At 40.2% G+C, this 18,823-nt stretch overlaps 1 protein-coding gene across 4 annotated transcripts in view; it reads right to left on the bottom strand.

The window, feature by feature from the left end:
• ENTREP2 (endosomal transmembrane epsin interactor 2) overlaps positions 1–18,583 on the bottom strand; it is a 126,896-nt gene extending 108,313 nt beyond the window's left edge. For 2 of the 4 annotated variants that reach the window (XM_086620457.1, XM_086620458.1), the window contains exon 1: positions 18,341–18,583. In XM_086620457.1, the coding sequence (XP_086476583.1) occupies positions 18,341–18,583 (243 nt within the window). The remainder of the gene's footprint in view (positions 1–18,340) is intronic. The other 2 variants (XM_086620460.1, XM_086620459.1) reach the window with 2 other exon arrangements.
• Positions 18,584–18,823: the final 240 nt, after the last annotated feature.

Raw genomic sequence — 18,823 nt, 5'->3', positions numbered from 1 at the left:
ACACACACAAGAAGAGAGTAATCTTCAGCATGTAAGGGGCTCTAACTGGCAGAATAATGGGAAAAGTGCAGGAAAGGACTTGAGAATTAGTTTAACCAGGAATCAAAATATAAATTTAAAAAATTATAGAGGAATATTAAAAGACGGACAGCATCTGGGAACAAATTAGCAGGGGTATTACACGTACGAAGTGAACAGCATACATTCTGCTGCGACAGACACTGGCAAAGATCCTCAGCAAGAATTCTCTGCCCAGCTTGGCCATCCTATTTCATTAAAGACGCTCAGCTGCTGTAGAGAACCCAGGTCAGAAAGGAAGGTGCCAAGAGATTTAGGAAACTACTTATAACTGAAGTTAGAAAGACCTGAAGAACAACAAAAATTAAACTAAAAAATCAGTTGCCCTTGTGTCCACCAAATATGAGAAAAAAAAAAAAAAAAAAAAAATCAGAGCCTTAACTTGCAGCAAAGATTTACATTACATATCAGGATATATGCAGTTAACGTATGAGATTCATAATAGCACAAAAGAGCTAAGTGCTGAAAGAGGTTACCTAACATGTTTCAGTTTCCTTTGTTACATAAATTTAGGAATATCTAAACAAACACTCAATTTGAGATGTTGTTTACAGAAGGATCTCTCAGTGAAAATGGAGTAGATGAGCTGCTGAGACCCATTCCAGGTACACATTTCTATAATTTTCTATTTCTGTCACAAAAATACATTATTGATGTTTTATTTTAGTGTGTGTATACACATATATATACACATAGAGTATGTTTGTGTATGTTTATCTATATTTTTAATATTAATTTCTTTTCAAAATTATATATTTCAAAAACATGCATGTGTTCTTACCAGACATTACTACTCATTAAGGAAAAATCATCAAAGTACACAGTTTACCACTCCTTTAGTACATTTAAGCAGCTTTGCTTGGGCACTTACAGCGAATAGGAAGCAAGGAAGGTTTCTTTGTACTCTCCATCTCCAAGCATCACCAGTATTCACTTCGGGATTTACAGTTATTACCATGCCCTTCCTAAATCTTACATCGATGTCTACAGTTAAAGACTTCTGAGCTTCCATAATTCTTTATCAAATAATTTGATGGTAAAATCCAACTTAGGTCTACAAGCTGAAACACAATTATCAATTAATCTCTAAATATAGAAAGACTATTAAAGGACCAGCTGGCATTTAAAAATGATGAAAGCCAAAACTGTTCTTTGGCATCAGCCCTAGCTGGTGTTGCTAAGCTACAGACAATTATATACCATCAGGTATTTAACTCCTGCAGGCCAGTGGTCCGAAGAAAGAAAAACAAATAGAAGAAAAAAGCACTCAAAATGCATTTTTATAGCAGTAAAGCTCAAATCTTACCAACTGAGTCTATGAAGTGTTAATATAGCTTGTGTCCACAATCAAACAATAGAGAGAGAAAAACAATTAGCTTTTGGTGCTATTTTAGAGTTCACATTATCTTTATCTGCCCTGTTCATTTACTTAGGTTTGGTTTTGCTATAATGTGACTACAATGTAGTCAAGTTTTTTAATGTTATTTATCTCCATTTTTTTTTCCACTTTTGATGTGCGCATTTTTATTTTTGTCAAATAATTGCCTTGATAAAAATCAGGAGATTCTGCTCTGTGGGCCAACGGAGGCTAACAAATGGAAAGAAACCATCAGCAAGTATGATAATTTTGAGGGCAGTTAGAGCCTACGAAAACAATATTATTCAGTATATGATCACTGTTCAAAAAATTTCTTTTGAGTTTCTGGCAGTTTCCATGAGATTATACTAGCAGTTTTTTCCTAATTCTTTCATCACTGACCACACTGGTGATTCGCAGCTTCCAAATCCAAACCTGCATTTACTCTTTATAAATTAACCTAGCCAGCCTGGGTACCACCGTTACACTATATAACAAAGGAAGCGTATTTAAAACTGGGAGAAGACTGCCAAATATGCTGCTAATCACAAACAGCACCTCAACAGTGCTTTTCCTCTGGCTTGATTTCTTTTTTATCTAGGACATTATTTTTATGCCCTTACCAAAGCTGTGTCATTTGGAAGTCAGGGTTTTATCTGTTGGTGCAGAAGGAGATAATTCTATTGGTAGAAAACGATTTTGACCTCTAAAGAATCATATCCTTCTTTTCATCATACACTGTAAGCACAAACTTTACAACTGCGATGTTTCTTGCCTTCCTCATATAACTAAACTAGGATCATTATTAAGATCAATTACAAGTTTAATGCTCTCTGGTTTCTCCCCCTCCCCATGGTGAATGCACAACTAGTTGAAAAACTATGAAAAAACATGAAAAAATATTTAACCATTTTTTAACTATCAGTCAAGAATTATCATGTAGGATTCTGCAGAGACTTTTCTCTGATTAATAATTTCAACAAAGGAGCTAAATGATGAAAAAAAGAGCAATGGAAAAGATCATAGGTCTACAAGAACATGATGGAAAGACTGCACACGTTCAACTTGCTGATAGATGGGACACACTAGCTGCCTTCAAACATATGGAAGATTATCACAAGGTAATAATTTCCAATGTCCACTGGGAAGAGAAGAAATGGCGAGCTTCAATTGTATGAAGGGATACTTGAAGAAGTAAAAAAAAATAATTTTTTCAAGATAGGCATAGTTAACAACTAGAGCGGTTTATCTAAAAAAACCCCATCAAACCAAAACCAGACAAATGCCTGCCAGAACCAGTCCTACTTCAATATACTTGATCCTAATTCGAGAATGAATAACGTACTAAATTGAAAGTCATGAATGGCATATGCACAGGACAAGAGCTAGTAGTCCAGGCAACGTGACAAAACCATTGATGCACAGCTCCTGGCTTCTCAACACGGGAACAAGGGACCATTACCTTCACAGACAGAAAAGTTACTGCCAAAAATGTGATAGTCTTACCTCATCAAGGATAAGCATTTTCTCACTCTCACTAAGTATTTTTCCTGAACAACCAATCTCAAATTTGTAGGAAACAAACAAATGACCCCCACAACATGAGCAGTCCACTCTTGAAAGATCAGCTGTCAGCTTACCCCCTTGTCGTGGTTTAACCTGGCCAGCAACCAAAGGCCACACAGATGCTCGCTCACCCTCCCACACTCCCGGGGAATGGGGAAGAGAATTAAGGGGGAAAGAGAAGGAGTCTCATGGGTTGAGATAAGAGCAATTGAATAATAATAATAATAATATAAAATTAAAAGTAACAATGAAACCAAAATCAGCACATCTCTTCTAGATTGTTCCAACATCATGTTCTAGAAATCCCCACTAAATAAATATCCAAAAAAAGAACCCACCTAAAAAACATCAAAAAGCCAACCCACTCAAAACCCAAACCAATTAAAAAAAACCCCAAACCACCAAACAAAAACCAGTAAAAGACTGGGTAGAAATTATTTTTAAATTTAAGAGAGTTACTTCTGTATGTTTGTAATTCCACACGATTATAAATCATGAAGCTATAATCTACTAATGCTACTATTATAATCCTAGATTTCAAAAATAATATTCCTTGCATTATCTGTTAATACATTCCCTAAAGCCTTGCTACAGATCACCGGGTCAGTGAAACAATTAAATTCACTGTCTCTGTAACGTTACAGTTATTTTTGAAAGCTATGGGTAGTTTAAGTTAGAAGTTGTTTTAATTTCTCAGGCAAAGAAGGGCAAGAACTTATCACTATTATGATTATTACAATTCTCTCAGCGCATTTGTACAACCTTGTTATCTAATGGTACGGCATATTTATAGCTTACTAAAATAACAGATCATCACATGTCAGATGCTGAAATACAGAAGGAACAGATAGCACATTTCTTGAGAAAGCACTTTTGGGATTGAGGAGGTGTGAATCCTGTCTGAGAACACACTATTTGCTTATCCTCATCTTCCCACTGCTCAGGCATTTCAAATGGCAGTTGGAGGAGCAAACACTTCTCCCAGTTAGGTGATAAAAGCATTATTTAAACAGACATCAAACACACTGGTTTTTATACTAAAAATACATTTTCTCGTCTTACACTGAAGTTATAAAAAAGCTAATGCCTGCTTCTGAGAAATCCAGTGAACCACACTTCATCCAACTATAATTTTACATCCTAAAATAGCTACATGAGGTATTTTTTTTCGTGATAGAGACCCCACTTTTTCTAATATACAAGCCTACCTTTTCTTTTTCAGCTTATTCCTTGGTAATTTAACTGGAAAAGAATGGAATCCTCTTTGACAAATCTATGTTGGTAAAATGATAAAGTCACTTTTCTTCTTCAGGCTGATCTGCTCAAAAAATAATTTTTACTTCATCCAAAGTATCATTATATGCATTTATACCATCAAACCTCTCATTTTCACAAGAGCTTACTGATTAATATAATCATTGTACATCATTGTCAATCTGCAGGCTCCTTGTGGGCATCTAACAAATATAATTGCAGTGACTGTGGAATTTTCTGCTTTCAGAAAACAGAACACTTCAAAAAGCATCATATTATTTTTAAGTATAAGCTTTTTACATCCCATTCACCTTTAGCATTTTCTATAGTCTAAGCTGTTACTCAGAACTTCCCATTCATCTGCTTTGTTTCATCCTGTAGGACTGCCTACAAGGTAGGGCTTAATATAACTCTAAACCATGAAACCTATCTCTGTTTGCTATTAAACAATAACACAGGAAACATGCATAGTCTGACGTCTACTTTCTAACAGGTAAGACTATAAGACTCACTTTTGCAGCATCTGGTGCCTTGTGAGATGTTGCTTGGATTTTTGCCTGCTTTCATCAGACCACTCCTGGCTTAGAAAGATTTAACTCATTGGTCGAACAATTGAAACAGGTCAGTTTCATTGTTGCATTCTATAGTTCCTTTACTCAAAATCTTTTTGTAAAAACGTACTCCTAATATTCTGTTCCTTTCTACCTTCTTAGACTCTACAGAAGAATTGCATCAGTAACAGCCTAAACTATTTGTCTGAAACACTTGATCCTGAAGCACTTACACTGCAGGCAAAGAGATAAAAATTTCTTGGGTTTGCTTCTTTGATGTACATCAAAGATACTGAATCAAGATAACAGAAGTATTTCCATACCTTTCTGAATTAGGGTAATACTACTTAAAAATATTGCTGTAATTTCTAAATGAGCTAGTTTTCAAGAATTTGGGCTGCAGCCCATCCCTACATTTCACTAGAGCATTCAGTCTGGCACCAGATCCTTATTCCTGAATAAGTCAATTGCAGTAGGTACAAGGAAACGCATTGTTTGAGGACTCTCATACAGTTCCTAGAACATATCTAACTATAAACAAAAAATCTAATTAATTCTGATCTTCCAGTAGCTCTAGAGTTAAGCACATGTAGACTTGTTTTCATATGGGAAAAACTCACTCTTCACAGATCTATCTTGTTTCATTGATGTTACATAAGTAAAAATAGACATGGATAAAGGGAAGAAATTTTCAGAATATCAAGAAATAATCATCCCCCCAAAACAAAAAAATTGTTTGTTCCAGAAACATTCAAGATTGAAAAATAAATGTGACTCTCAAACTGTGACTCTCAAACTGACTTCTCTTTTGCCCATTACTTCCTATCTTCTCTGATTTTTCAAAATAGGTTAATTAATCAGATAAAGCAATATAATTACTTGTGTAGCTTTAGAACCAAAACAGCTGATCTAGACAAAACCTCGAGTTAACCCCAAACAATTCATACTCGAAGGCAAGCTTTTAAACTATTGGGACACAAGAAGGTACCATCAAGTGGAAGGACATCTACAGTTTGTCTAGTGCTGAATTACAGTTCCACAAGCAAAAAGTGTACTGCTTCAGAGAAAGGTTCAATGTCAGAAACAGCAAATGGTTTTGCTTCCTTCTACCTTCCTTCCAATTACTTCAGATTCACAAACCAAGGAAGGATATGACTGAACACTCCAGACAACCTCATCTAGAACTGACAGGCATTGTCACTGGGGACGACTTTTCCTAACAGCTGGTCTGATATTCAGCCTTTCGAACACCCGATTCACAGTAAGTTAGCTTCAGGAAGATGAGCGCACGGTCTATGTTAAGGAAGACGAGCACATGGTCTCTGATGGAAGCAAAATGCCATTCTGATGCCGGTTATAGTTATTATCTGTATAACCCTTTATTGTTTGTACTGTCATTATTGCTTTTACAGTAAAGGTTCCTTTCCACTCAAAGGGCAAATATTACGTACCAACAAAAATTAGTCTGTCAAATCACAGTGCAAGTTTTTTTTAAAAAGCTCAAAGGCAAAGCTGCAATGACTCTTTGTACTACTTACAGCTAGCTAAGAAAACATTTACTGAATAAACATCAACTTCAGAAGCAGATACTAGTGCTTTAATATTGTTGCTAGTTACTGCATACTGTAATGCTGTTCCACAGGATCTGTCTGATGGTGAAGCTTTTTTCAAATCTGTGATCTGATTTCATGAGGAAGGAAGGGAAATTTTTAAGGGGAGGAAAGGAAGTAATTCTTAAAGGAGTTCCCAAATTCTTTAGGCCCAGAGTAACCCCTGTTATACAAGCATAAACAGGACAAGAGGTATGTCTTTCAAGAACTCTTTGAAAAGGCTGATGTCTCCTCTTCTACCAGAACAAGTACGAAGAATTTGGTATATGAAGGACTTGGGCCTATATATTAAATCTGACTCCTACCTACCGCAGGAACATCACTAATGTCCTTCTGAAATGACAGCCATTGCTGGTACAATTCCTATGTTCATGCATAAAAGGCAACATCGAAAAGTTGTTAACATTTTGACCAATCTGTAAAATGTTATCAGGGAAAGAAAGTGCACCTGTCATCCCATCTGTCCTCTCTTCCAGACTTATCTTCACTACTCTATCTCTGTAGCATGCAGCAGGTTCTCTGGTGGTAGAAGTGTCAGAGATATCACGTTACTCAGCTGTAAGAGATTCCTACATGTACAGACACAGCAATAATGTGGACTCAAGGGCATGAGCTTTTTCTTTCTTTTATGTTTTTTTTTGTTTGGTTGTTTTTTTTTCCCCTAATTATGTTTTGTGGCTTGCTATGCTCGGGTTTTATTACATTATTTGAAGCATGAAAATTATTTATACCACTCAGATGTATTCAAATAAAACTCCATTCCCTAAGTCAACTTTTTTCAAGTATCCTTTATAACCATATATTTGCAACTAAAGCTCTGAGAAATACTCTTCTTTGATGCCCGCTTTTACTCTTTATATGTAATGAAAATATATTTCATGTGAAATTCTATTCTGTTTAAAAGTAATGTAAAACAAAAAATTCAAATCTAACACATCTCAAACTAACATTGCTCTTTCAGAAAGGAACTATAAAAGCAGAAAGGAGTGTAAGGGCATCCATTTGGTTCAAGAGATAGGTTGATCAATACACTTTCCTGATTACTACCATTTGCAACAGATACAGTAACCTTTCGGAAACAAAACACGTACTTCTCAGCTGCCAACGTGTCTGTATAAGCAAGCAGAGGAGGCTCCACTATTCCTCAGCTGGAGATCCCATACTTTCATTAAGGGTTTTCTAAACATATTTTTTACTTTAAGATCCGTGAACACCAAACCTGGAACTTCCCACAAGAATGTGTAAGTGGTCTTTTCCTCCTGGGAAACAGGCAAAATAGTAGCTTGATAGTCCAGACCATCGGGGACACATGAGACAGACTGAGTTCCCTTCACGCTGACACAAACATGGGACTTGAGCCTTTGCCTCCTTCACCCCTCATGACCACTACACTCCTAGCTGTATAGAAAGGCTGCAGCATTTCATTTTTTTCAGTCTGATTTTTTGCAAGTTTTCAAAAGGTTTTGGATTTAGCCTCTGGAAAGATAAAATTTGTTTCAACCATGGCTACTTTCAACATATGACAAAACCACTTTCTACCAGTGTTATTTTTAGAATAACATAGCAGTCAGTATGCTAGCCACATGTTCACAGTGCTATTTTAAGGAGTGTGTCTTTCAAAGTTCTTGATGATTGTACAGAGTTAGAAATGGAAAACCTCCGATTTTAGTACCATTAATCAAGAAATGCTTTCACTGTTATAACAAATAATACCATTCAGTTTAACTTTTCTGCTAGAATCACAATTACTCGAATGCATAGTAGACAATTACTTGGGTTTTATTGATAAATGACATTGTCCACTGGCTCTCTACTAATGAATGCTGAAATAATACTTTTTGGTCTGATTTTTTTTTTTTTTTTTAACTAAAAAGTAGTCTTACTTTCTGTAACAGAACAAAAATCTGCCAGGAATCTTAAGGATAGCTGCATTCACAATTTCCATCTAGATGAAAACAGCTTTATTGTCTGAAGAGTGAATGCAAAAGTGACATTATAAAGCTACATGTTTATTATCTCTCTGCACCTCTGGATTAAGCGTATTCATCTTAAAAACACCTGGTTTTATCTTGTCTGGCACTGAAGGCTTATCTAAAATCTTTGGATTAAGCCATGCTCTTTTCTGCTACAAACAGTAGCATACGTAAATTACATCCTCACATGAAAATAGTTCTGCTGAGATGGACTCTTAATAGGTGACAGGAATAACAAACCTGCGTATTTATCAATGAGGACATTATTTGCTTGCTCTACAGAACCCAAATTACTCATGATGATGGCATCTATAAAGGAAGAAAGTTCATATTCAAAACTGAAAGCAAGCTTGCAAAGTTAAGCAACTTTTACTTCATAAACTAGACACAAAAGTTTAAACTTGTAGTGCTGTTTCAACCATCCATGTTTAAAGCAAGTTTTTGTAAAGATTGGAAATTGAAAAGTTACACTCAATTTTTCTCCTCCAGACCAAAAATAGACATTCTTTGAAATGTTTACATTTTCTCATTTTTATCTGGATACCAAAACTACAACAAGCAAGTCTACACTTGTTAAAATAATGCAAAATTATTCCTTTTTTTTTTTTTTAAATCACAATCTATCTGAAAACAATGTCTCACTGTAAGTGATGCAGCAGTAATGTGGAGACATATTTCTCATTTACCGCAACTTAGCTCAAAAGTACTCAAAATACTCAAGATACTCAAAAGTAACACACACACAGCACTGGCATCTGGTCCTTAGAACTGGCTATTTCACTATGCAGACCTGCATCAAAATACTAACATAGATGTAACCAGTATGGAGTAAAATTCTGCCTAGCAGAAAGGATTCCTAGTAATTTGTAAGGGGCCCACATCTTCTACACAACGCAGTTTTCAGATCGGCCTTACAGGTTCTACCTGAATTAGCAAAGAGGAAATGGAACAGGAGCAAATCTGTTCGCAAAAGAACCGATTCTTCAGAAGACAGCATCCACACTACACATCTACTGGATGGGTGACTACTTCAGACAAGCTCTCTTCTGGTCCTGAAACTTAGCACCTACTAGCAGTCAGATTGCATTTGCTATGCTCTTCTATGCATTTGGTTTCATTTTATCCCCCAGGAAACAAGTTTATGTGCTCTGAGAACGTTCTACGTGGAGGAACACTGAGTGGGAGCACGTACATCACCAGAACTAAAACACAGATATGGACACATCCACAGACTACCGAAAACGACAGTGACGAATCACACTGGGACGAGGACCGAAGCTTCAAACAGCATCAGCAAGTACTTTTAAAGGAATTCTGAACACACTGCTCTCACCAATCCAGACTGTAGCCTCTGGTTATAGGATAGAGACTGTGATTCTGGGACTTTGCCAAAAAGAGAAGGCTTAGCTTTGGAGCATTTTGATCCTAAAATATTGCCTGCACATAAGTTGTGATGCTCTAAACACGCAAGTACTGCTCAATCACAAATTCCCTAGCTTTGTCGCATTTGCATAGTATTCCTTTAAAGCAGTGTGGTTACTCCCACAGAGAAGAGGTAATGACCACACCATATTCTGCTGTTCTTTCTTTAAATACGAAGAAAGAAATAGTTATATTCCTGAAATAGTTATATTCCTGAAATAGTTATATTCCTGTAAATTACATATTTTCACGTAGTTCACACCTCACAGAGTCCCATTATCTGTTTTGCCCTTTGATTCCTGATGGCACAGGAGTGAGCAGAAAACTGAATTGTGAAAAAATAGCCAATTAAGCATGATAATTCACAATTCCTTCCTTCAATAAGTTGCAAAATACAACTAAAATGGAGGTGTAATAAGTTCAGCAGCTTCTAACGACTGGATAATCGACCTTGGAAATTCCCACTTCAACTAAGCTACTTATCTATTCCCAGGTTTCTCAGCAGACTGTAACTGTTCCACACAGCTAGCTGTTTTAAGTTCCAGGGCAAGTATTTACTGTTGTTACAGCAAATGCTCATACATTTCCAGCATACAGAACATCTGAAAAAGAAAACCAGAATTCAGAAAAAATTTTCACTCCTAAAGAGACTGTAAAACACACCCATCTTTCTAGTAAACATTAAAAAATAAAACAATATCTTATGCTGACAACAGTAAGAGATTTACTCAACACATAGTATTGTTATTCTGCAGTCTGGCTGCCTACAGAAAAATAAAGACTTCAGAATGCAAATAATTTATAATAATACAGGATTTAAAAAAATTGATGCTATTTCTTCCCTACAGATTGGATACCTTCCCCCCACCCTTGCCATTATAATGGGGCATCTTTGCTTTCTTCAACTATTCCTTTGTGTAACACAGGAAGTTTTTAAATGAATTTGCATAATCGATTGCTTCTCAAACTCATAAAGCTTAGGCAAGACAATATCCTCAGAAGCAATAAAAGCTGATGTGCCTCATGAAACAAGTAATGTTGGCTTCCGTGAGCCTGCTGTTTTCCAGTGCACTGAAGACAAGAAACCTCAAGCTTACACTTGGCCCAAAATTCTCAGGAAGTCAGAGAGCCATTTTACCATGTATAGTTCAAAGCACAAAAAAGGAACACTGTCTCCTTTCTAATTGTTCCTCTTCCCAGCTGTCTAATTTGCTATCATTCCATCTGCATATGGAAACAACATTTTCATCTGTGCATCCACTGTTCCAAAGCCCTGCCTTATCAGGGGCTCCAGAAGGTACAGAGAACATACTCCAGGCTTCTTACTCCATATGATTATATGATGCGTATGATCTCTTCTTGTACACCAACACCACGGGTTTTAACTGGCGTCCAATAACATGTTAGAACAGCCTGGTTCCATTTTTTTTTTCGTCTGTCACACAATATTGTCATTATGTACAAACCATAGAATCACAGAATGGTTTGGGTTGGAAGGGATCTTCAAGATCATCTAGTTCCAACCCCCTGCCATAGGCAGGGACACTTTCCTCTAGATCAGGTTGCTCAAAGCCCCATCCAACCTGGCCTTGAACGCTTCCAGGGATGGGATATCCACAACTTCTCTGAGCAACCTGTTCCAGTGCCTCATCACCCTCATTATAAAGAATTTCTTCCTTCCATCTAATCTAAATATCCCCTTTCAGTTTAAATCCATTGCCCCTTGTCCTGTCACTACAGGCCCCTGTGAAAAGTTCCTCTCAGGCTTTCTTGTAAGCCCCCTTTAGGCACTGGAAGGCTGCTAGAAGGTCTCCCTGGAGCCTTCTCTTCTCCAGGCTGAACAACTCCAGCTCTCTCAGTGTGTTTTCATAGCAGAGGTGCTCCAGTCCTCTGAACATCTTCATGGCCCTCCTCTGAACCTGCTCCCACAGCTCCGTGTCCTGATGGTGGGAGTTCCAGAACTGAACGCAGCACTGCAGGTGAGGTCTCACAAGAGCAGAGTAGAGGGGCAGAATCACCTCCCTCGACCTGCTGGCCACACTTCTTTTGATGCAGCCCAGGATACAGTTGGCTTTCTGGGCTGCTAGAGCACACATGTTGAGCTTTTCATCAACCAGCTCCCTCAAGTCCTTTTTCTCAGGGCTGCTCTCAATCCATTCTCTGCCCAGCCTGGACTTGTGCTTGGGATTGCCCCGACCCACGTGCAGGACCTTGCACTTGGCCTTGTTGAACTTCATGAGGTTTGCACAGGCCCACCTCCTGTGGGATGCCCTTGAGCTTCACATTCCCCACCAGTCTCTCCTTGTTGATGAGAAAAAGGTCCAGCATAGCACCTGTCCTCGTTGGTTGCTCTGTCACTTGGAGAAGGAAGTTATCATCAATGCATTCCAGGAACCTCCTGGATTGCTTATGCCCTGCTGTGTTGTCCCTCCAACACATATCGGGATGGCAGAAGTCCCTCATGAGGGCCAGCGTTTGTGAACACGTGGCTGCTCCCGTCCGTCTATAGAGGGCCTCATCTGCTCAGTCAATCAAGAATCAAAAACGCTAACAAAATTAATAATCATCAGTTACCTAGAGAGCACACGTTGCAGTCTTCATGAATTTTATGAAGGTGAGCAGCAAGCCCATGCAGGTGACTGACAATTTCTTACTAACCCTGTGTACCAGCAACATACATGCCTAGTAGGCTTTCCTGACACACAAAGTTCCAGATAGTCGACGTCCTTCTCCATTTGCTCACATTTTGAAGCCCTGAAAAGCTCACAAAGGAAAGGAAAAGCATGCCTAAGGTGTTAGTAAGTCCAACCCAGGTGGTAGAGTCAGAAAAAATAGGAACTGTGGGCTAACTAAAGGACTCAGCAGTAATAGACAAAGTCTCAAAGAATCAGAGTTAGTTAATTCTTTTACAAGTACATGTACCTAGAGGTTCCATTACAGGTAACTAAAGCTGTTACCATATATCGCAGTTCTTAAGTGAGGAGTTAACAGTGATCAGTACACACTGCACTGCTTTCTCAGATTTATCATCCAGTCTAGCTGCTCTCATTTTGTGACTATCATATCGGCTAAAACCTACCATGAATTGTTAGGCAGATCCCTCAGTCACTCATTTATTGGGAAGGAGACTGCGAACAGGCAAAAGACAGGTTAACAAATTGCTTGTAGGATTTCTGAACTGATCTATTTCCTGGTCTTCTAAATTTAATCAATCTGAAGGAAGAAACATTGAGATAACTGTTCTAGTGTGAGTGATGCATTGTATTCCAGGAATGACATAAGATCTTCAACAGCCACATAGGGAAATCAGTTCCATTTGCTCTCTGGATCCAACTCTATTTGATAATCTGTATCAGAAGTCTGATCAGTCTCCTGAAGAGGAAAACTTTTTCAGTGCAGAAGTTTACCTACTCAATTTCCAAAACGGCATTACCAACTACTTCCAAAAGAAGCCTGAAAGAATTGGAATATTTACAGATACAGAACATTGTCTGAATCAGTAGCACGCTTCAAAGAATAACTAATCATCATGGTCGTGGAGTCCACAGATTTGAAATCTGTCATTAGAACAATCATTTACAGAGCAGAGATCTGGTCGGACGGTATTACCCAAACAGCTGATGATCTCTTTGGGGTTATAACAGACGTGCAGGCATGTTGCCGATTTACACAAATTCTGGAAAAAAAATGAGTTTCATCTAAGAAAGGTTAAGCACTCAAGCTGTGCGTGATAACAAGGGGTACACAAAACAAGCAGCCCATACAACATGCTCTCATAGAGAAGCATGTGGCACACAGAGTTGCGATAGACATTTCAACCCAAACTACATGACCGCCATGCTAGAGATTCACTTGTACCTACAGCACATGGACAAGAAGGATACCATTTAAGTCCTAGATATGAGACGACCAGTTCTGAGACAAATAAATGATATGTGTTAGCAGATTTTCAAGTTCAGTATACACAAAATATATTACTCAATGGTAGCAGTAAGTTTACTTTCTCTCAAACAGCTTAGGTCTGCTTTCGCAGTAACAGACTTTTTGTTGGCAGCAGGCTTTTCATACGAACTAAAGCTCATTCCTCTGAGCTACAAATACCATCACTCTAGAATCTCCTTTACCTGACTGTTCACAAGCAATAATGGAAAATCCCAAAAGGGAAAGAAGTGGAATGGAGGAATGATAAAAATCTGTACCTGAAGAGATAAACACAATCGCTAACAAATCATCTTTCTTATAATCTCCCCTTCACTCCCACAATGATTCTGCAGAGACATGCTTAAACCAATCTGCTGCGTGTGAGGAAGTCACAGACTAGTAGAAACTTTCAAAAGTTAATTTCTTTATGAAATTGACTGAGAGATTTAAACCTATTTTGTACAACGTCATTGAAGAATACAGAAAAGGCTCTCCACTCAGGTCTCTCAGTTAATAATGTAGACAAGTATATCATCTATTTCACATTTTCTATGAGAGAGAAGTTGAGTCTGAGTTCACCTTGACAATCACTCTCTCTCTTTCTCTTCTTTCTCTTCTCAAAGAACACAAAAAAATGCATGTATGTCATGAACCTTGAGGACATGATATATGAAAGCTGCTTTTAAACTAGAGTACTTTATCTGTTTTGAACATGGGATATGGATGAAAAGAGGCAGAATTGAGAAGAAACTTAATAAAACTGAGAGGCAGCACAAGATCTTCCAGCAACATGCTTCTACACAAAAATACAACCACTGTCAAATAACTATATATAAAAGAAGAGATAGCTTGTACTTTTCTGAACGTTCTTCTAAGATTTCTAATGTCATGGTATGATTTTAGAAACCTGGGTAATCTTATGATTTAACTTACAATTTCGTTAATGTTTTCCTATACTAGAGAGAACTCTAGTCTCTGAGGCTGGTAATTTTCTCTGAATGCTGGGATCAAGGTGTGGTGGGGGATAAACATCTAAATAATTTCAAGAAATGACTGCAGAAAGCAAGATTTGCTTGTCTAGTCACACCAACATAGAGCTATCAGGCCTGTGGTCCACTAGTGTCCTAACACTGATACAGTAACCACAAATATTAAGCCCACTTAGCTGATGCATTACAATCAATCTGAACATGTACAAAGTCTTTGAATTACAAACTGCTGTATGTTTTGGATTCTAAATGACAAAGAGTGAAGAAATATTTACTCATTCAAGCAACTAAGTAAGTACAGAAGAGACCAAGAACCTTCTCAGTGCTTACACTTTTGGGAAAAGTTTCAGTGATCTACCAGAATTTTGAGAGCTATTCTTCCATGATTGAAATGAGGCTAATACTCCGTTCTTTATGTTCTTAAAAGGATCAAAGACACTTATGTTCCTATACTGTATATGAAAAAGCATATATTTTTACCCAGCTGAAAGAACGTGAAGATGAAATTGCCATTCTCCAGAATGAAAGACTGCAACGGGAACAAAGTGCCTCTACATTTCACCACACAGTTTCTAAGATCTTACCGATGATTTCCGCCCATGCAGAGAATCAACCAGCGCTGCTCATCTAACCTCCAAGTTCCCTTGTGCCCAGTGAGGTAGACTCTCATTATTTACCTTAAAACGTCTTAATAAAAAAAATAGGTAAATATTTTTTCTCTTCTTAATACGATGGTATAAAAGATAAGATAGAGCGAAATGGTTTAATTTATGGGATAATGTTTAAATAAGCTCTGAATTCTTCAAAGTTTTATGGAAATTATGGTGTCTTGTTCTTTAAATAAGCTCTCACTGGTACAGTCACTTGATTTGATTCCAAAAAGAGAGTGAGAACCTTTCCTTGCATTTGATTAGAGAATTTTCTGTAAGGAGCATAATATGCATCCCATTATTTATTTATTTTTAAATCAGCTAGAACATTATAAACATTGGGAAATTACTTTCAGAAACATTTAAAATATTCTTAGCAAATTTTTGCAGTCTTCATTTATGTTGATAGGACAGTTGGTGTCAAAAAAAAAAAAGCTCAAAAGTGACAATACCAAGACTACTCTGTTTTAGGATGTGCATTTCTAATTAGTAAAAACAACAGTATATTATCTCCTCCCCAAAAAATAAAATTTAGAATTGCTACTTGACCATCAAGCAACTCAGTTATTGACTTCCAGGGAGTAGGAGGTGGGGAGGGGAATAGTTTGAAGAGAGTGAATATTTATACTTGATTTTGGCACCAAGTAAAGAGAGAAAAGATACTTAGGTTGTTTTCCTCTCACGTCACTCAACTCACCTTTAGTTACTTCTTTAATTGTATTTCCCAGAGGCAAGCTAAAACCATTCAATCTTCCACAGAAATACTTCTCAGCTGTGAGTGACGACATACCTAGTTTTTCCTGAACTCACTGAATACCTCAAAAGGCTTTTAGAAAAGGTTGTATGAGCAACTAAGCCTCAGAAAGTCCTTTAGGGCTCATCGTACTTGAAAATTGCTCTATTTTTCCCTTATTTCTTGCAACATGAAGAGATTAGGAGGAAAGTATGACTCTTCTTGTGCTCTGATAGATCATTTATAAGGCAGAATTATTTTTTTAAAAAGCTCTTAATTTAGGAAACAACATATACCTGCCTCATTCTGATAACATAGAGCAACAAGGCTTTCTAGTCAACAGTCTTGCAATACTTTCCCTGTGCCTTCTATCAATTCACACCACAGGCTGGAATCATGGCTCTCTTCTCTATGATATGCAGGGAATATCCATGAAACCTAACTGGAAAACATACTTTTCTATGGGTTACATTGCACAGAGAGAGGGGTAGAAGGCATCCACAATCAGAAAACCAGCGTATCTTAGAGCATACTGATAACTCCCAAAAGTCTCTTTTTACAAAGATTACAGGATTAAGGTGTTATTGAAAAAGTTGTGCTTACTGGAATACACAATCAGTTGTGTACATTCCTGCTTGGTCTATCAAGATAAGAAACCAAATCTGCTTAAGCTGTGTTGTTTTAGTAGCACAGTAATATGTAAACAGCCAGATTCTTAATTTAAAATTCACACCTCATCACAATGAACAGTTGCATGTTGGCTTGCAGAGGTTCAAACTCAAAAGAATGGGATTATTATCAAGGCTACTAGTATCAACTGATGTTTCTTTTCAAGACTACAAAAAATCTTGGCAAAAATCAAGAAAAACGTCTAAAGCCATTCCTCTATACTCTGAAGGACCGAAAAAAACCAATATCAATACGCCACATAAGAGCATATTAAACAGTTATTTTTTAAATTACACCATTTCTACCACATGCTCAGAACTGAATAACCCAAATCATCTATCTAATAGTTCTGGTTTCTAACAAGCGCTTTTAAAGCTGAAAACTCTCTGGTCCATTAAAAGAGCAGAAAAGACATACTTGAAACCAAAAACGCATTAAATGAAATAGCGCAAACCTTCACCAATAACACAGAGTCTGTTTCTAGTGCCCTCAGAAACGTCTCATTCTTCGTAACTGTCAAGTTGCACTTTGCTGCTTATGAGAGAAACTTTCACAGACCAGTATCACACCAGTGCACCTATAGGTACATTGTAACCACACACACCTGCAAACACTGATAATCAGCACTAAGCAAGGCCACCTGAGTAAAGCAGGGTATCAACTCATTTTTTATTATATTTTTTTCTAACTTGTGCTAGCAGGACACAACAGAAAGCAGACAAGGAACTCACACAGGAATCAGGACCTAGATCTGGCCATTTACATTCAGAAAAAGGGAGTTTTTCCCTCAGACACCCAGTCCCGTGGGACCAACAGCCTCTCCCAGGGGCTCGTCCCAGGACTTGTGGGTGCCCCGCAGCCGCCGGCCTTGCAGCACTCGCGGAGCTCTCCCGGGCAGAGCGGTGTTCCCGCTGCGCGCGTTCCTTACCACCCGCCGCCGCTGCGCGCGTCTTGTCCCCCCCACCCGCAGCACCGCGCGGCTCGCGGCCGAGCTCGCACCTGAGCGCGACCCGGCGCCGACGCCCGAGGAACGGCCGCGCCTCGGGGCGAGCCCTGAGAGGGCGCGAGCCAGAGCCGGCGGCGGCGGCAGCAGCCGGTGACACACACCGACCGCCGAGCGACGCCAAAGGTTAATTTGTTATCCCGACTTCCATCCGGCGCTGCTGATGAAACGTCAAACCGCCCCGCAAACCCTCCCAAAGGGGACAACGGAGTGCCCTCACGCTGCCGCCGGGGCGGAGGAAGCACCCGACCCGCAGCGAACACGACGCGCCCGAACGAAGCTTTCTTACCTGACCGCCCCCGCCCACACGCGGAGGCGCCGCGAAGGCGCCTCACCGCCAGCCCCGCTCCTCAGGACCGCCCGGGCGGCGAGGGACGAGGCCCGAGAGCGCCGCTGCCGCCGCCGCCCGCGTCCCACCTCAGGCGCGGACTCGCGGCGCTGAGGCGCTGCCGGCAGCCCCGCGGCGCGCGCCCCGCGGCGACCGCTGGGCCCCGCGAACGGCGGCGCGGGCGCGCGGCGGCGCCTCCCCCGCCCCCCCCCCCCGCCGCGCTCGCCCCGACTCACCGAGAAGCCGGCCCAGAACGGGCACGAGTGGCGGACGCGGGCCGAGGTGGTGAGCGCCAGGGCGGCGAAGCTGACGGCCACGATGAGGCAGCCGAGCACCATCTGCGCGACCCCCAGGGCCAGCATGGCCCGCGAGCGGGCGCGGTGCTCGCGCAAGCGGGACAGGCTGCGGGACAGCGCGGTGGGGCTGAGGGAGCGCGCCCCGCCGGGGGGCCGCGCCGCCCCACCGCCGCCCACCGGCATCCTCCGCCGGGCCCCTCACGGCGCGGCCGGGCGGCACCGCCGCCTCCTGCGCCCCGCGCCCGGCGGGGAGGGCGCGCTCCGCGGGGCAGCCGGGCGCGGGCGCTGCAGGGCGGCGGGCAGCCGCGGCGCATGGAGAAGGAGCTGCCCGGCCGGCGGACGGCAGCCGGCGGGCCGGGCACGGCGGGAGAGGGGCAGCCACCACCGCCGCCTGCTCTGCCCGCTGCAGGCGCGGGATGGGGC

This window comes from Tauraco erythrolophus, chromosome 14, assembly GCF_009769465.1.
Source record: "Tauraco erythrolophus isolate bTauEry1 chromosome 14, bTauEry1.pri, whole genome shotgun sequence".
Classification (NCBI taxonomy): domain Eukaryota; kingdom Metazoa; phylum Chordata; class Aves; order Musophagiformes; family Musophagidae; genus Tauraco; species Tauraco erythrolophus.
The sequence above is the reverse complement of the archived record's forward strand: the minus strand, read 5'-3'. Positions and strand labels throughout refer to the sequence as shown.